This window comes from Rhea americana, unplaced genomic scaffold (assembly GCF_003343005.1).
Source record: "Rhea americana isolate MKP2758 unplaced genomic scaffold, rheAme1 scaffold_6, whole genome shotgun sequence".
Classification (NCBI taxonomy): domain Eukaryota; kingdom Metazoa; phylum Chordata; class Aves; order Rheiformes; family Rheidae; genus Rhea; species Rhea americana.
In genome coordinates, this window is record NW_028186756.1 from 34,253 (window position 1) to 48,967 (window position 14,715).

The 14,715-nt window shown below is 35.9% G+C and overlaps 1 protein-coding gene across 4 annotated transcripts in view; it reads right to left on the reverse strand.

Annotated features, from left to right (window-relative positions):
• ATRX (ATRX chromatin remodeler) overlaps nucleotides 1-14,715 on the reverse strand; it is an 87,775-nt gene that overhangs the window by 31,402 nt on the left and 41,658 nt on the right. For all 4 annotated transcript variants that reach the window (XM_085319599.1, XM_085319598.1, XM_085319597.1 and 1 more), the window contains 7 exons: nucleotides 14,300-14,408; nucleotides 13,610-13,789; nucleotides 13,076-13,217; nucleotides 12,790-12,899; nucleotides 7,834-7,980; nucleotides 7,444-7,621; nucleotides 176-313 (listed from right to left, as the gene is read on the reverse strand). In XM_085319599.1, the coding sequence (XP_085175725.1) occupies nucleotides 176-313; nucleotides 7,444-7,621; nucleotides 7,834-7,980; nucleotides 12,790-12,899; nucleotides 13,076-13,217; nucleotides 13,610-13,789; nucleotides 14,300-14,408 (1,004 nt within the window). The remainder of the gene's footprint in view (nucleotides 1-175; nucleotides 314-7,443; nucleotides 7,622-7,833; nucleotides 7,981-12,789; nucleotides 12,900-13,075; nucleotides 13,218-13,609; nucleotides 13,790-14,299; nucleotides 14,409-14,715) is intronic.

The window sequence follows — 14,715 nt, forward strand, 5'->3', positions numbered from 1 at the left end:
AAAAGAAAAGAAAGAAAAGACCAAAACAAAAACAAAACAAAAAGATATTCTGTTAGATAAAGAATCAAAAACAGTTTTTCTAATCAAATTAAATCCATCTGTAATTATATATTGCTGAAGGTCAAAGTTATATTCAAAGAAATAAGCACTTCTTAAACAGAAGAAAACTACTCACATTCTATAAGATTATTTTGTAGCGGTGTTCCTGTAAGAATTATTCTTCTTCTAGATCGAATAGAATTCATCGCCTTAGAAACAGCAGATGCTTCATTTTTTAGTATGTGCCCTTCATCACAGACAACAAAGTCAGGGCCTAGAAAGAAATAATAACATTAGATCTCTTCCGTCTTTTACAATTACAAAGAAGTTGGCAAYCTAAAGACACCCAGTTTTGTCTTATCAAAGGTTATTATGTTTTTGCAAAAATCTTGTTTTAGTGATTAATTAAAGTTCTTATTTAGCCTTTGCGTAGGTATTCACAGTAGCTACCCTGGAAAACAACAGTGTCACTTATAAAAATCTTTGTGAGTGATTAAATACAGTTTGGTATATTCCTATAAAGCTATCTATCCATGCACCAAATGAGTGGACACATATTTTCTTTCACCCTGTCAAAAATTTCATAGAACTGTTCCTTAAATTCAGCTTATGCTGCCATCTACTGGACACCAGTAAACTGTAACAAAACCAAAAATCAGGCAGTAATAGTAATATTATATATATTTCTTTTAATAAGACAGCAGATCAGTACTGGTATGGATAAACAGTGCAATTGAAAGTCTTACCTAAGATATATGCACATAAGTAAATCTGATCTGAATTACAGAGAAATGAATTGCCACCAATTGCCACCACTGCTGAATGTCATGACAGAAATGTCCGCAACACTTTTTGCAACATTTTTCTAAGAGATAAAGCCAAGGATGCTAGACTGAAATCCTAGACAARTAGCAAAGGACTGTCAAACACACACAGCACAATATGCTCACACAGTACGCAAAGCAACTACAGCAGAATTATTACATGTTAGAAACCAGAGCTTAAGACAATACAAAGTTTGGCAGAACAGATTTACACAACCCTAGTTTTAAGATTTGGAGCAATTTCTAGACACTCTTTCCTTGGAAAGAGGAATAAAAGACATTCTAGGATACTGCCAGTCACTTAGAACAAACGCTTTACCAAATTTAAAACAGATCAACCCCAGTGCTGTCAACCATGAAGTTGGCAGACATCAGCTTAGGGGTCTTGGAAGGACACCACCCAAAGACACCAGCTGCAGCTAGCTATTCAGCACTAAAAAAGCTGGTATTTTAGGTGGCAAAGGAGACTTTATCAGCRCAATCAATTTAGTCTTTCATTACTTGCTGAGAACAGGCTTTCTCAGACTACAGGGGTAATTTTTAAGTAGCTTCTGGAGATGAACATTAACTCTAGGGAAGTGAGCAACAACACAGAAAACCAACCAGCAAACCTTTGATCACTTGCACAATTTATTGTTCATGCCAGACATAACCATCATGATGTTTTAAGTCTCAAAAAGTGGTTTAAATCTTATTGGCCAACAACAGAAAAACAATCGAGRAGACACTTCTTCCTAAGCAGAAAAAAATACCTCTTTTTAACCTAGCTGAGAAGGCAACTATAAAAATTCACTATCTATATGAATTCCAAACATACTTAGACTTGTCTGAATTTACTTATTTCTGAATTTTACAGAAGTTTACAGAAACATTTCCCCATACCGTTTTGAGACTCTTGTACCATCCCCAGTTTGGAGAGCATGCATGCCGCTCCAAAGCCTGCCTTTAACTCAGGCAAGCATCTCTCTTCAGTGACAGGTTCCTTCTCTGGTCCCGATTCTGAACCACCTCGGGGCTAGCGTTTCCTGAAGAGCAAGGATCTTATGCAAACAACCTGATTACTCAGTGTACGGTAGTACTGAGATGGTTTGGAGCCGATTTCTAGAACTTGAAACATTTGCAAGGATTTGCAAAATCTCCCCAGCAGATTTGACAGTTTGACATACCCAGGCTCAGAAATGGATTTCGTCTAGTGCATCATGCTAGTATCAGAATCAAAGTATATAAGAAAAGAAGGATAATGAAATCTTAATGATAATTAGTGATCAGAATTGTGCCAATGCCCCAGAAATCACTGTTTTGATACAGACTGTGATTCATGAACAAAGTGGTTRATTAAAAAAAAATCTTTAGACTAAGTGTCAGTAAAAATTTGGGAAAAAAAATCGKTTTGTTTGGGAAACAGCACTTATATCTTGAACTAACTCTCTACAATTCAGTGGAAGGGATGCTTCATAAATTTGGATTCTTTTCTTCTTCTTCAGAAAATGAATTAGGGACAGATTATTTCTCAAAAATCACAAATGTAAAACTTAAAAGGGACCTCAATGGATCGTTCAGTCAGTTAGAGAAAGAGATGTACCCTCCCTGACAGGAGTAGGAAACTCCACACYCTCTCTTTTGCTAAAACACGTTGTGTAATACCTACTCTATATGACCCCTGCTGCAAATCAAGACAAATTCTGCCTTTTCCTTTCTCCAGCTGATGTAAAAATCAACTGGTAATAGTCCTCTCTGTAATCAMCTCTCTCAAATGGTGCTGAAAGTGTCAGTTTAGTCTTCTTTTTCTTAAGCTAACAAGCCTTATTCCTTCAATGTTTCTTTAAAGATCAGTCCCCATCTTCCTACCGCTTCTTGCTTAACTGGCACACATTAATGTATTGACATCTACAAAACACGTTCAGCGAGATGCGTGTATGCAGTTCTCCTGCTACTCTGCAAGAACTTAAGCCGGTTTTATACAACAGTAACGGAATTTTTACTAGTATTAACGCACACAAAAATACAATCAGTGAAATGCTGCAAGCACAGCACAACAGCTATCAATAAACCAAGGAGCGTTTTATCAGAGGCCCAGAGCATTATGGGAAGTCATTTGCTGCTTCGCWTGAGTACCTAATCCTGTTACTGCTTCACATAGCAGAGCTACTTCGTTAATGAAATCACTTCTCACACCATTTTCCCCCCATAAACTTTGGCTAAACCTTCCCCCTCTGGTTCCCTCTTCCGTAGCACACAGGGCAACGTAAGCTTCTACTATAGACTAYGTCTATCCTAGCAGTGTTCAGCTTAACCAGCCATACATCATTAAGTTATCGCTCAAATACCATATTTGCCACTTTTTGAATTAAAAYTGCTCCCAGAGGCAAAGGTTCTCTCTTTTACAGTCACAGCAGTAAGCCAGCACATAGCTTCATAACCCTCCTTTTTTACTGGCAGCCAGCTATATTGCCAATGCTGCAATTCACGGGGACAGCAAGAAACGAGTAGTGGTTGTTGCAAGATACCTCCCACCGGTTTAGCCAAACAAAAAGCTTCCAAAAAAYACTGGGTAACAGCAGAAGAGCATTTCTGCCTTTTTGTCATTAGTTTCAAGAGAAAAAGACTTGAAGCTGCCTAAAAATAATTACTGAGTTATTTCAATATTAGTTTTCCTAACACTCTGATTCTATTCTACCAACCAATCAATCTAACAGAAAGATCAAAACAAGGTTTCCATGTTCATGTGAAATTATTCAAAGCCTACCCGGCTCAGGGTGCTGCAGTTTCTGAACCTGATTAAATCTGCACAAGTTATTAACCTATTCACAAAAACTGTGCTATGAAGCCGTCCCAGAATGTCCAAACAGATTTGGAAGCAGAACAGAACAACCCTCATAAGCGGGATGCAAAAAGCAAAACAGATTCACAAGGGGCAGGACTGGGAAGGTCACGAGATACTGTCTCATCCATATTACTACATGCCCAACACGCCATCTCACTCCACAGTTCGTTGTTTTTCCAGTTATGTGACCATCAGAAGGGATTTTTCCTCTCTGCAGAGGGAGGGACATAAAGGTTCAGTACAAAAAGAAAGGCCAACTATCAGGATACCAAAACATGTTAAGAATAGATCAGATGAGATTTATTATAATCCTTCCACACAGAGCCAGTCTGTAACTTCTGGAAACTTTCCCAGAGAAGGATGTTTCCCATGCTATTTTGGAAAGATGATCCAGCGAAAACAATAAACTACAATGAAATGAAAAAAGAAAAATAATTAAAAGGAACCACTGAAAATCTGACAATTGCTCCTTAAAACCTGAAGCATAAAGCCCAAAACAACAAGATCTTGTCTTGCTGAAATGTAAACTTCCAATTTTTAAACAGCAGCACTATTAACAGTCAGAGGTTTCATGACCTCCAGAGACTAAACATTTTCCAGCATTTCACTCTGCTTGTCTTGCCATCTGTTTATAGTGGAAATTCACCACTTAGTTACTACTAGTTTGGCCACAGCACCCTGACCTAGGTGGCTGCAGTCCATTAAGCTTTCAATTCTCTCAAAATAATTCTTTATACTGCTCTTATCTTTTGCAAGTGGTGAGTATTCTTCCCACCTTAGGCTTCCCAACTCAAAGGAAGTTAAAGGCGTGCATAAATTTCACTGTTGATACACTCAATTTTTACCAGTATTTTAAACTGCATTTTCATCTTGATTTGGGCTTCTTAACTTGATTTATTTCCCTTGTTCTTCACTTCTTTTGTAAGCCAAATTCAGAATTTTTAGCAGCTTTGAAAAAGTCTTGGAAGTCAGAGCACTGACCTTGTAATCCTGCCTGAAGATGGAAGATTACAATTAAGCAATGATATGTCCATAAAAGGAACACGCTGGTAAGCTCTGACTTGCATTAGACATCAGTACGCTAGCATGAAATAATTTTCCGTGTTTTCTTGGGAAAAGTCCCAAATTTTCTCTTTGAAACTACTTCTTTAACTTCTCTTCTCAATCTTGATTTTGAGCTATATAGGATTTCCAGAAATACTATTCCAGAAGTCCATAGCGCTCATATTGGAAAATAGGTTTTCACCACTGTGTTTTAAACAGGGCTGCAAAGAAAAAAACAGTGGAAGTGTCTTCAGTCCAGTCAACTCATCAGTTGCTTGAACTCTGCTAACACTTATTCCCAATTTTAAATATGCTCAACTTACTGCTAGTAGAATAGACAGTTCTTGATGTGAATGAAAACTAGTATGATACTTTGCATTTCCAGTGTAAAACAGTAGAGTCGTGAATCTATAGCAAAAAGAAGTATTATAATCACTTACAAATATGATAAGTATTTGTAAGAGATAACAGATAACCCTTACAGCTTTTGAAGTTTACAAAGCATTAATATACTGTTTTTTTAAAAACAAAATGCATAGAGCTCTTGCAATAGTACTTTATTGGCTAAAAAGCCCAGCACGCATGTCGCCAGGGCTCTAAACAGCAGCTGTTTTACTTAGGAAGTGGTTGTATGATAGATTAAGTGGATCTGAACTGCAGCTGCTCAGGTCCTGTCCTTTCCCCAAGCTCCAGCAGCACCTTCCGCCTTCACTACACCTTGTCACCGAAAGCTGTGTGTCTACCCTCAATCTGAGCTAGCTCAGAGAACTAGAATAGAAACATACTAACCATTTTTAAAGGTTTAGTTTGGGGCTATTTTACATTCCTGAACCAATTCATAACAGAATCAGACAAAYGGCCCTTCCAGTGCGAGGGAACAAGCAGGAGCATAAGGAAACGGCAAGAAGGCGGAATGATTAGCAGCTTTAATTTAAGCTGGTTTCAAGTGCCATGAAACCATACTTTTTGTGTTAAAATTAGCATGGTGGCTCAAAGTGTAATACAAGCATGCTGATACAATGGAACAACAATACAGGTACAAATAAAAATTTAACAGGCATTTTAAAACCAATTATATCAGTTTACGTAAGAGTAAGATTTTTCTTAATAATGGGATTCAAACTAACTCTGAACTTTGTTTTGACTCTTGCTTTATACTTCAAAGCTAAAGTCTTAAACATTAAATTTCAAGAATCACGTTCAAAATTAAATACCTCATGATCAGTAAACCTGTATTAACATACGGATTTGTGCTATATGACATTAAAATGGAGATGATAATACACTAATATTTTTATTAAAGGTTCCTGTGTAAATTAAGAAGTTTAGAAAAAGATGGAGACACCTAAGGACATTAAAAAAAAAAGAAACACAACTTCAGAAGAAATGTTTATAAGAAAGTTTCAGGCATGCCAGTATTAATCAGATAATTAGATTGCCAAAATTAATCAGATAAAAGCAAACAAAACATAGTGAGCTGACAAACTTCCAAATTAAGAAGCAAGAAGAGCCATCATCAGCTAAACACGGTTTAGAAACACAGAAATGAGTAATTGCTTTGTTTAAAGACTATGGAGACTGAAATCGCGTAACTGAATTGGGGTAGTACATATAGAAAGCTGTCTAAAACAAACACATACAAATCACACCAATGCTATATTTCATATATTTCATCAGAATGTATGATGAAATGTTTCATCAATATAGCATATATTTCATCAGAAATCAGAATCAATGTTCTTTTTTTTTTTAAAAAAAAAGTGAACTGTATTCTTAACTGTCAACAAACCTAATGATCAATCAGGTAAAATAAGAAACAGAAAAATCTACCTCAGAATCTTTCCCCTACCATATTCCCAATTCTGATCAATTTTAACAGAAATATCAGGTATCAAAGGTACCCTCCAGAAATGAAGTAAAATGTCCCATTTGCTGAACAACCTTAACTGGTTTTCAGTCATCAGTTGTCTGTTCAGAATTTGGACAAAAAAATTACCTTCACTTGCCATTTTGGTGTAATTTGGTATTCCTAGGATTTTTAATTCTGTTTGGCAATTACTTAATAGATTAGTTACATCGCATTAAAATCATTTCAAGTGCTTATATTTTACATAAATTTGCTCCAACATAGCTCAGCTGAGCTTAAAACCAAATGTCTAATTTTCTTAGTCTGAAAAAATAACTGCTTTATCTGCAATCAGTTCATTAGCACTTGATTAACACTTTTTCTTCACACTTCTGAACTATATTCTTAACTATTTTTAATGTGTAGTTGCTGCTATAAAGATAGAATTACAGTGAGGATAAAGCAGTTTGTGGCTATAGCAAATCAGCAGATTAAAAATAACCTTAGGCTCCCAATAGAGACACTTCAAATTACCAGGCAAAGCAAGCAATGCTGGTAAAAGGGATACCTACTAGACAAATAAAATTTTGCTAATGGTCATGCCTATCAAACACCTGAGATCATTTTTGTATTTGACCTAATACATAAAATCACTAACAGACTACTGATAAAAATGCAAGGAGTGGTTTCTGAATGACCATTTCTGTACCACAGCAAAGGAAACAAGCGAACAAAAATTTATTTCACCGACATTATTTTTAAAACAATTTTCCAAACAGATTTCCATTTGCCAGATTACTTAGCTCATATATTCAAACCAGAACGTATAATACATACAATGCACACTTGCACTAATTTTCACTTACCTGGATCAACTAAAGCTTTATTAAATATTTCTTTAAGTTTTCTACTCTTCACATTTCTGCCTTGTGCAAGATTGCGATACATCTCGTAGCCTATTATCATCACACCTCCTTCATCTTGCCAACGCTGAAGCATATAGCTTCTCTCTTGAGGGCGTTTCACAGTTGCTAGTTCACAGACCTTTCAAAGGGGGAAGAATATGCTTGAATCTGCCCTTAAAAGTGCCAAAGCAGTGGTATAACATTTAAATTTCTGAAGTATATTAATGTATGTATATTTTTCAAATAAAGCGCATTGCTTAACCTGTATTTTGAGTAGTGAACCACGCCAATTACGGAAACCAATTACATAAAAGTTGCTTCATTTTTAAGAACCCTTTTTAAACTTCATACCTCTAGTTTCTCATCATCTTCTAAACCTTCTTGCCATTTTTCAAACTCATTCAACCAGTTCAAGGCAGTGTTCAGTGGACACACTACCAGAGCTGTCCGGAAATCCAGCTTGTCACAGAGCAAGACTGTGTGAAGAAAACTTACTACCTGCAAGAGAAAAAAAACCCAAACAAACCCAAAATAAAACACTAGGTATTAAAATCCAGAAAAGAAACATACAAGTGTATATACATTCACATAGAAAACTTACCAGTCATGTTCAAACTTTCTTACTCTGCTTGTTAAACAATTCACTTTCTGCTTAAAATTCAATACACATATATTTCATTTAAAGACAGACTTACTTCTGTTATATGGGTGCTCATATCCTTCACATATCAAGAGACATCTAATTTTGCATTGCTCCAGGTAGCTGAACAATTCCACAAATAATAAAGTCTCCCTCTAAATTTCATCAATTATTTTCGTATTTTAAAACATTTCTACTAGCTCATTTTTGAGCCTTCTCCCTGTCATCCCCACAATCTTTAATTAAATCCACATCTTTAAACTTCATAAATGTGTTAAGTTTCTTCAAAGGGAACTTCTTCCTCTTAAATTACATGTTTTCCATATTTTTTCAACTCATTGGCAAACCCTGGCCTGGATTTATCATATTTTCCAGGATTCAAATCAAGGTAGTACTTTCTCAAAAGACCTCTGAACCAGGATATTGAAGTCCTTTCCAAACATTCACCTGCAGCCAGTCTGGGTGTATGTTGCAGATGATGTCATCTCTTTAAGGCTCGGAAGTAACTCTTTTGGTGCCAGTCAGAGTATTTCTGCTGGAGTGCCTGTTTTTGAGCAGCAGCAAATGAAGAAAGGACAACAGGTAGCATTCAACATGCTATGAGTACAGTCAGTAACTGTGGCAGCTCCAGCTCTCTCAAGCCAAACTTTTAATGGTGGAGACTGCTCTAACCCACAGAAGTATACAACATCCTGTAAGCTCCTTCCGATTAAAACCTGGTATTTGACAATTCCAGTTTAATATACTATCAGAATATCAGAGTCATGTCAACCTACATGACTATGTTGTGAACAGTAGACACCATGCTCATTTTAGATGCCACAATAATGAAAGAAACACTAGTGGTTTTATTATTAGAATGAAAGCATCTTATGTTCACATGCAAGAAGAAATTACCCAGAAGACTCATGACACAAGTCCTTTATCCTTGACAGCCAGCACGTTGCTAACTGCTTTACTTCTCTGATCCTTTACTGACATTCTTCTCTGTGATTTACAAAGTCTTCTAAAAACTAATCTTTGATTTAGCTCTTGTAAGAGCTAAACAACAAATGCCATTACGGAGTACAGAAGCAGCACTAGCAAAGGACCACATAAAAAAGAAAACAACTCAGTCACCTCACATACAAACAACAATCAATGCAAATAATACTTAAATTGTGGCTTTTTTTGATTATCAAGAAGCCACAGCCAAAAAGACTGTCAAATCTTACGAATACATGTGGATCACAGAGAAAAGTATCTTCTGCTGTGAATTATTTCAAACTATTTACTGAAATATATACTATAACACAGACTGCATTTCATTTCTGCTATTCTGCAATACCTTGCAAATTTACAGCAAAAGGTATAATTTAACTCCTGAAGAACCATAAAGTCTAAGTCAGAATTAAGTATGTAAAACACACTTTCCAAAGGTGAATTTCAAAGTATGTGCAAAAATCCATTTTTATAGGATTGTGGACTGACAAAATCTTGCATCTGTCACGTCAACTTCCTTAAACAAAACAAAGTTACATACCAGCAGCTGGACTTACTAGAAACATACTGTCTATACATTGGACAACACAAGCATTCAAGACTGAAGCTTGTTTTACCTAAACAGCACATGTACAGAATGACTGCAGTCCCCCTGCTCCTCTGTAGCTCAATGTTACTCAAAAAAAAAAAAACAAAAACAAAAAAAGCACAATTCCCTTGATTTACTTTAGCCTGTTTTTTTTACAGAGGTAGCTGAAGAATTTAAAGGTGTTATTCCAAACTCAAGTGCTTCATGACAGCTCCTGAATCTTGCAATTTCCAGGTCAAGAAAGAAGATTCTCAAAGTCCTCTCTAGCAGGATCATCAAGTCTTAAACAGAATTTATCTCAACTATGTCAGAGGAGAGCAGGATCATATATTTGCTATGTAACTTTACTTTTTGAAGAATCTTGGGTAGCAGTAAGATTAGAGGGAACATGTAAGAACTAGGAATGCATCAGACCCAGTGAGGTTTAGTTAATTCTAGCTAAGAATAACTGACTCCTGCTAGATTCTCTCTGAAGGTTTTGCCTTGCAGTATACTTCAAATGTCTAAAAATAATACTCATGGACATCAAGCTAAGCCAAGTCTGCTGTCTAGGAGCTTTCCAGGTGTGATGAATATGTCTAATGCCAACCAGCAAGGCATATGTGAGCACTACAGTAAGTAAACACTTCTGACAATTCTCATACCAAGCATAGAAGTGTCAAAGACTAACTGATTGTCAACAGGATTGTAAAGCATTTTGTTTGCTAAGTTACTAACAACATTGCAACGCTGGCTGTTGTCACTTTCAGGCTATGAATCTCACTTTCGTACAAAAAAGTTGAGACATCTTTTATACAGGTTGGAATTCCAGTACATCGATATACTGACCTCTCTATGAATGAACAGATCTGGAGCCTTCAGGTATTGTGATAGGGCTTCCCAATCCAATGGGGAAGCATTCACCACAACTGACCAAGATGGAAGAGGATGGTGAAATGGTATTTCCTCACAGACGCTTTTGAGGATCCCATCCTCACTGTAGGAAGAAAACAACCTCTTTGAGAACCATCATCACCATGCTAAAGAGACTGCACTCCAGGGAATGACTAAAGTGTGTCCATTTGAACAAGAAATCTAGAATGAAGTGTTGGCTGCTATGCAGTCTAGAATTGCCAGCCACAACCTCACTTGAACTGTTACGCAGATCTCCTAGAAAGTGATTTCATAGCTAAGAATTGATCCTGAAGAAAGGAGGCCCTGACTGAAATGATACTGAGTTGAAATCAATTCTAACAGATCCCAATGTCTACAGAAGCTGCAGATTAGACTTCTAGTGTTCACCTTGAGCTAGAGAATCAAAAAGGTTCATAATAAATTAAAAATTCATTCCTTTTAAGAGTCATTTCACCAGCCACTTGGCCTGATAAAGATACGGGACTATCTCCCATCTCCAGAAATGAGCAAATAGCATCAGAACTTCAATGAAGGCCTTCAATGATAGCAAAACCAAAATGGCCCTACTTTTATCAGCAGTAATCTTGTCTATAAATAGTAGATTCTTCTGGAAAGATACGCTAACAGTCAGCTTCCTGCAGGTCAAGAAGCATGAAGCAGATTCCCTTCTGAAGGCTCCGGATGATACCAGCTAAGGGCGCTATCTTTTCCACCTATGAATGTAAACATTCAGTCCTTTTCAGCATAGATGAAACTGTCACTCTTCTTTCTTCAGTGATTTCAAAAAATTCCCTTCCTTTTTCCCAGAACCAAAGGAAGAGGTTTTTCTGTCAAAGTAATTCCTGGGAACAAAGGCAGCAGAGCAGCAAGAGAAGCAATTCACCCCGTTACTTCGTTCACAGCATTTGTAGCGATGCTAAATCTGACTAAATGCAAAAACAAAACTTAAGAAGAGACAGAAGCAAACAGAAAAGGAACTCATCGCTCCTAACTATCCTCAAAAGGTACTAGCCTGAATACCGAGATGCAGGAAATGCAAGAAATCTCTGGATTTTGATCTTTTATTTCTTTTGGAGTTCAAGATGACTTCACAGGGCGTAAGCATCTCCTGAAGCCTGCAATGATTATAAAAGGCCCAAGAAAAAGAGCTTTAAGCAGTGATCAGTTTTGGAAGAAACATTTTAAGATGGGGATTGAGCTTCAGGTTTTAAAGACTTACAGACCTGGGTAGCTGCCACTTTGCCACTTTTAACATGGCAGAACAGGGGCTTGTATCAGACAAAGGTATATGGAAATCCTTTTGATTAATATTATAATATCCTGTTTTAAAGTTATTTTAAGAAAGGGTAAGTGTAAAGGAGAAGGAAGAGTTTAGGTGCACTGAACTGACAAAGGAGGCTTGAACCTGAAGATCTCAGGAAGCAAAGAACTGTAAAGCCAAAAGAAAGAAAGAAAGTGAAAAAAATCGTCGAAAGTGGTAAAAACTCCTACGGTTACTGCCGAGGCAATAAAAATTTCTGGTCTTAACTGTTTGCAATGCACAATGATGTAAAAATGTGAATATACAGATGAACAATCACTGAAAAGTAAAACAGATCACTTTCTGCCACAATCCAGAACAGTCTGTCTAAATTGTAACAAAACACTGTTTGTCTTAAAACACATCCCATTTGACTTTAGACACTAAAAGAAACGAAAAATGCTCAACAAACCTCTACTTCAGCAGTGCAGCAAATAAATCCAAAAACCACTAAGAAAAAGAAACAACTTAAAGAGCAACAAATGAATGAGGAACACAATAGAGTACAACCTGCTCAAGATTAATTATTAAACTGGTTTAGAAACAGAGGTTCTTGAAACTTATCTACTACTAGCTATATTCTGTTATTCTAGGTTGCAAGGGAGCCACACATTACTTACAATTAAATATTAACTTTTCAGTGACACCAACTATTTCCTGATTTAATTTTACATAGTTCTAAAGCAGAGGATGCACAAGTGTATAGTAGAATTTGCATAACTACAGAGACAAAGCCTCTTTCAGAAAACCTTTTATAAACTTTTTCAGCAACCCCAATCAAGTCACTGCCTAGGAAATAGTAAGTTTTTACTATGTCCTGAAAGTCATTAAAATTGCCTTTTGCTGGATGAGCTTGTGAGAGCAGGCTACACACCAGAAAACAAGGAGACTTTTGTTCCTTACCTGTAATGTTTTCCCCAGACCCATACAGTGAGCAAGAATGCATCCAGAACCTGGAGATGTCTTTGTTTTTTTTACAGATTCACAACAGCAATCCCACATGAACTGAACACCTGAAGAACATTTTTGAAAAATTTCTTATTAAACATTCATTTTATTCTAATTTGGGTTGTATAACCCATACTCCAAGGGTTTTTTTTAAAAAAAAAAAAAAAAGAGAGAAAAAAAAAAAAAAAAAAAAAAAAAAAAATTTTTTTTTTTTCTTTTTTTTTTTTTTTTTTTTCCTTACCATCTACTTGGTGTGGTTTCAGTTTGGTAACTATGCTCCTGTGAACCTGCACTAAAGGTTCTTTGGTTTCTTCATCTTCATCTAAAACCAGCTTAGTTGTAATTGGACATTTCAGAGGTGAGGCATCTTCTATTTCTATCACCTAGAAGCAGAAACAGTGTATGACAGGAATACTTCACACATGACTAATACAAATACAAAGCCTTAGCAAAATTGGAAGTTATCTAGTTATTAAGTGAAACCTTCAACTCTTTGCATTATCAGCCTACTTCATTAGACTTTTTCCCCTTCGTGAAAGGGGGGAAAACAGTAGATAAACCAAGAGACAACTTTCTTAAGTTCTCAGTAATCTTAAATAAAATTTACAAATCTTAACCTACAGCAAATTACAATTCAAACTTGTGGCTTACATGGCTACATGTAAGCAGCTTTAAAGGCTACTTACCAAATTAAACTGAGACAGAAATATGATGTCTTAAACATTTTCAGTAATTTAACTTCCTAGCAACGATTTGCAAAGGAAATGGAACATACCTCTCTCAATTTCTCTCTCTCTCGTTCTCTTTCTGCAATACGTTTTCTTCTTTCTTCTTCTTCTTTAAGTGCATTTTGTGTTTCTGTTCTAAGCTTATCATCTTTAATAATCTTCCTTATTTTCTTCCTGCCTTTTCCAGGAGATTTTGAATCATCATTCTCCTCATCCTCAGACTTACTCTATTAGAAATTAAATAAATTAGCCATTAACAAGAAAATGTTAAAAAATACATATCATCAACCCTTTATTTTTATAAAGAATTTTTATACACAGGTATACAACATTTATGCATAATAATTTTTATACTTAGCTAGTTTAGTTCACAGAAAGATGGGTTTTTTTTAAAAAAAAAAAACATATTAGTCAGCATAACAGAAGTACCACCTTAATTAAACTGTATTCTGAACTATTAAGGATAACTTCATCGATGCAAAGCACTAGTAAAGGTACTGTTATTGTAGAATACTAACTAATGACTTTTCCAAATATTAATGTATTAAATAGTATAATATAAAATATAAATATATATTAAATAAGGAACTATCCTTCTGATCTGGTGGTGCATTTATTCAGCTATAACTTGCTTATTAATTTGTATACAGCTGTTCTAGACACCCAAATCCCTAGCTAGTTGGTATAAGAAACAAACTCCTTTTCCCATTTAATTAACTTAAAGCACAATACAGTACCTTGTTGTTATTTTCACTTGAAGAATCCTCTTGAACCTTTATACGCCTTCGTTTCTTTTTCTGTTTGTAACTGCGCTGGTTTTCTTCTGCCTCAGCTTTCTTGGCAGATCTATTAAAAAAAAAAAAAAGTAGTCTAATGGGAAACAAAGTTATTTCACTGCTTCACTGATTGACAATGCTAAAAAACTACACTAAACACACTGCTAACCACCAGAATATATACTCCTTTCATGCAACCAACAGTACTTTCAGATTCTCTCTTCCACCTCACCTCAAAGGACACACACAGCAACATCTATTCCAGACAACCTCAAAGAATCCCAACATTTTTAAGTATTACCTTTTTACTGGAATTCACTATTCCTTGACTGAAATATTTGCCAAAAAATGGTCATGTTTCATTAGTCTGTTTTCCC